Here is a 3,684-nt window from a genome sequence, read left to right as displayed (position 1 = left end):
TCTGTTGGGTTATATGTTTATGTGTTTGTTGGATTCTGTTTTTTTTGTTAATTGCTTTGTTATGTTTATATTTGTTGGGTTATGTGTATTTGCTTTGCTGGGTTATGGGTTATGGGTTATGTTTATTTGCTGGGTTATGTGGATGTATTAATAAGGCTGATTTAAAGAAAATTGATGCTCCTGCTAGATTATTATAGTGGATGTGATATAATATATTGTGTTTTGTCTCTATTTTCTTGATGATGTGGTGTTCAAGCCCTGTTTTGGTGGTGGGGGTGGTGTGGTATTTAAAGCTTTAATATTATATGTTTCATCATGTAGAAAATGGATTTTTAAGGAGAAAGATGGGTCACATTTCCAAAGTATAGTGAACAGTATAGGAAGGGGGTCAAAGAGTTTATTAGAAATGCTTTTGCCGAATTTGGGTTGGGAAAAGAAATGAAATATCCTTGTAAAAAATGTGCTAGTCGTTATTGGAATAGTGAAAATGGTATCCATGAGCACCTCATATGTAATGGTCTGTGTCCACAGTCCATTCAGTGGATTTATGAAGTGTCAACCCAAAAGAAAAATGACATTGACGATGGGATGGATATTGAAAATGGTTTAGGTTTAGGAAATGAGTTTGAGGAGATGATAAAACATGTATATGAGAATAATATTGGTACTGAACATGGAGGCAGAAAGGGTATGGACGATGAAGCCAAGAAATTTTATCGGCTTGTCGAGGAGGGTGGGCAGCCTTTGTATCCTGATTGTACAACATTTACTCGACTTAGTTTCATAGTTAGATTGTACCAATTGAAGTGTGTTCATGGAATGACTGAGTCGGCAGTTAGCGATTTACTTAAGTTGATTAAGGATGTTTTTCCTAATAACATACCATCCACTTTTAAAGGTGCGAAGACTATGATTAAAGATCTAGGCCTTAATTATGAAAAGATACATGCATGTAAAAATGATTGCATGCTATTTTGGGCTGAAAATGAGAAATTGGATGTTTGCAAAAAATGTGGAGCTTCAAGATGGAAAGAGGTGGAAGATAAGAAAAATGGTGTTGAGAGCAATAAGGTGGTGAAGGGACATAAAATCCCATTAAAAGTGATGAGATATTTTCCTTTGAAGAAAAGGTTGCAAAGAATGTTCTTGAGCTCGGAAATGTCTAAACTAATGACATGGCATGCTTTAGCAAGAAAGAAGGATGGACGAATATTAAGGCATCCAGCTGATGGTCAGGGTTGGAAGTCGATGGATAACAAGTATCCAAATTTTGCGGGAGATTTTAGAAATGTTAGGTTGGGTTTAGCCGCTGATGGATTTAATCCATATCGTACAATGAGCATTTCTCACAGCACCTGGCCCGTTGTTCTAGTTAATTACAACCTCCCGCCTTGGTTAATCATGAAACCAGAAAACCTTATTCTTTCAACCATAATCCCAGGCCCTACCCAACCTGGTAATGATATCGACATATATCTACAACCCTTAATTGCAGAACTGAAAGAATTATGGGTCGATGGAATACAAACATATGATACAAGGTCTGACTGTACATTTAAGCTACAAGCCAGCCTTCTTTGGACCATAAGTGATTTTCCCGGATATGGAGTTTTATCGGGTTGGAGCACTAAAGGTCATCTAGCCTGTCCTTCGTGTCACTATGATACCTCATCAACATATTTGAAGCATAGTAAAAAGGTTGTATATTTGAATCACAGAAAATTTCTAAGTCTTGATCACAAGTGGAGGTCTGATAAAAGGCGGTTTAATGGTGAAGTGGAAATGGGAGAAAGGCCTGAACTGTTAACAGGCATGGGGATTCAGAACCTGGTGTCTCGTTACGAGAATTGTTTTGGTAAGGGAAACACGAACCAGAAAGGTTGTTCTTCAGATTGCCCTTGGAAAAAATTATCCATTTTTTTCGAACTGCCATATTGGAGTAGTCATATGGTCAAACATAATCTTGATGTGATGCATATAGAGAAGAATATATGCGATAAAATTCTGGGGACTTTGTTAAATATTGGGGGAAACACAAAAGATCATCTTAATGGCCGTCTCGATTTGCAAGAAATGGGAATTAGAAAGATTCTTCATCCTTACAGGTCTGATTTTAATGATACTCTTGAAATTAGAGCAGCCTGTTTTGATATGACCAAACAAGAAAAGGAGATCTTTTGTTCGGTTTTAAAGAATGCTAAATTCCCACATGGATCTGCATCACATATCAGTCGTTGTGTTCAGGAGCGTAAAGTTGCTGGTTACAAGAGTCATGACGCTCATTATATTCTCCAATATTTGTTGGAATTTGCTGTAGTAAAAACACTAAAACCAGAGGTAGCAATACCTCTGAGGAGGTTGGGTGCATTTTTTAGGCGTATATACGGCAAAGTAATTGAATTAGATGATGTTCACAAATTGCAAGAAGAAATAATCGAGATACTTTGTCAACTTGAAATGATTTTTCCACCGTCATTTTTTGATATAATGGTTCACTTGCCAATTCACTTGTGTACAGAAATTGAATTTGGTGGTGTTAGTAAAGGTGCCCTAGAGGCAATACATTATTCTTTTAAACCTTTATGTCAGTTGTTCATTCAATAAAAAGTGGTTTACAAGCTCAAACGATTCAAAAATAATACTACAATTTGATTCCAATTTCAAACAACCAAAAATGAAGCTACAAGTTGTTTTCAATTTCAAACGAGTTTGGAATTAAACTACAACTTGTTTCTAACTTCAATCTAGTCATTAATGAAGCTACAAGTTGTTTTCGGGCTCAAACGAGTCAAGAATGAAAGTATAAGTTGATTCAAATTTCAAACAACCAAAAATGAAGCTACAAGTTGTTTCCAACTTCAATCTAGTCAATAATGAAGCTAAAAATTGTTTCCGTGCACAAACGAGTCAAGAATGAAACTACAAGTTGATTCCAAATTCAAACAACCGAAAATGAAGCTAAAAGTAATTTTTAGTTTCAAACGAGTCTGGAATGAAGCTACAAGTTGTTTCCAACTTCAATCTAGTCAATAATAAAGCTAAAAGTTGATTTCAAGCTCAAACGAGTCAAGAATGAAACTACAAGTTGATTCCAATTTCAAACAACCAAAAATGAAACTACAAGTTGTTTTCAATTTCAAATGAGTCTGGAATTAAGCTGCAAGTTCTTTCCAACTTCAATCTAGTCAATAATGAAGCTCCAAGTGCTTTACAAGCTCAAACGAATCAAAAATAATACTACAATTTAATTCCAATTTCAAACAACCAAAAATGAAGCTACAAGTTGTTTTCAATTTCAAACGTGTTTGGAATTAAACTACAACTTGTTTCCAACTTCAATCTAGTCAATAATGAAGCTACAAGTTGTTTTCGGGCTCAAACGAGTCAAGAATGAAAGTGCAAGTTGATTCGAATTTCAAACAACCAAAAATGAAGCTACAAGTTGTTTCCAACTTCAATCTAGTCAATAATGAAGCTAAAAATTGTTTCCGTGCACAAACGAGTCAAGAATGAAACTACAAGTTGATTCCAATTTCAAACAACCGAAAATGAAGCTACAAGTAATTTTCAGTTTCAAACGAGTGTGGAAAGAAGCTACAAGTTGTTTCCAACTTCAATCTAGTCAATAATAAAGCTACAAGTTGTTTTCAAGCTCAAACGAGTCAAGAATGAAACTACAAGTTG

The 3,684-nt window shown here is 35.3% G+C and overlaps 1 protein-coding gene across 1 annotated transcript; it reads left to right on the top strand.

The window, feature by feature from the left end:
- Positions 1 to 438: 438 nt before the first annotated feature.
- LOC108203454 (uncharacterized) lies at positions 439 to 2,604 on the top strand. Its single transcript, XM_064092655.1, has one exon. The coding sequence runs from the start codon at positions 439 to 441 to the stop codon at positions 2,602 to 2,604; it is 2,166 nt and encodes a 721-aa protein (XP_063948725.1).
- Positions 2,605 to 3,684: the final 1,080 nt, after the last annotated feature.

Source organism: Daucus carota, chromosome 1, assembly GCF_001625215.2.
Source record: "Daucus carota subsp. sativus chromosome 1, DH1 v3.0, whole genome shotgun sequence".
Taxonomy (NCBI): domain Eukaryota; kingdom Viridiplantae; phylum Streptophyta; class Magnoliopsida; order Apiales; family Apiaceae; genus Daucus; species Daucus carota.
This window is presented reverse-complemented; position numbering and strand designations above follow the sequence as displayed.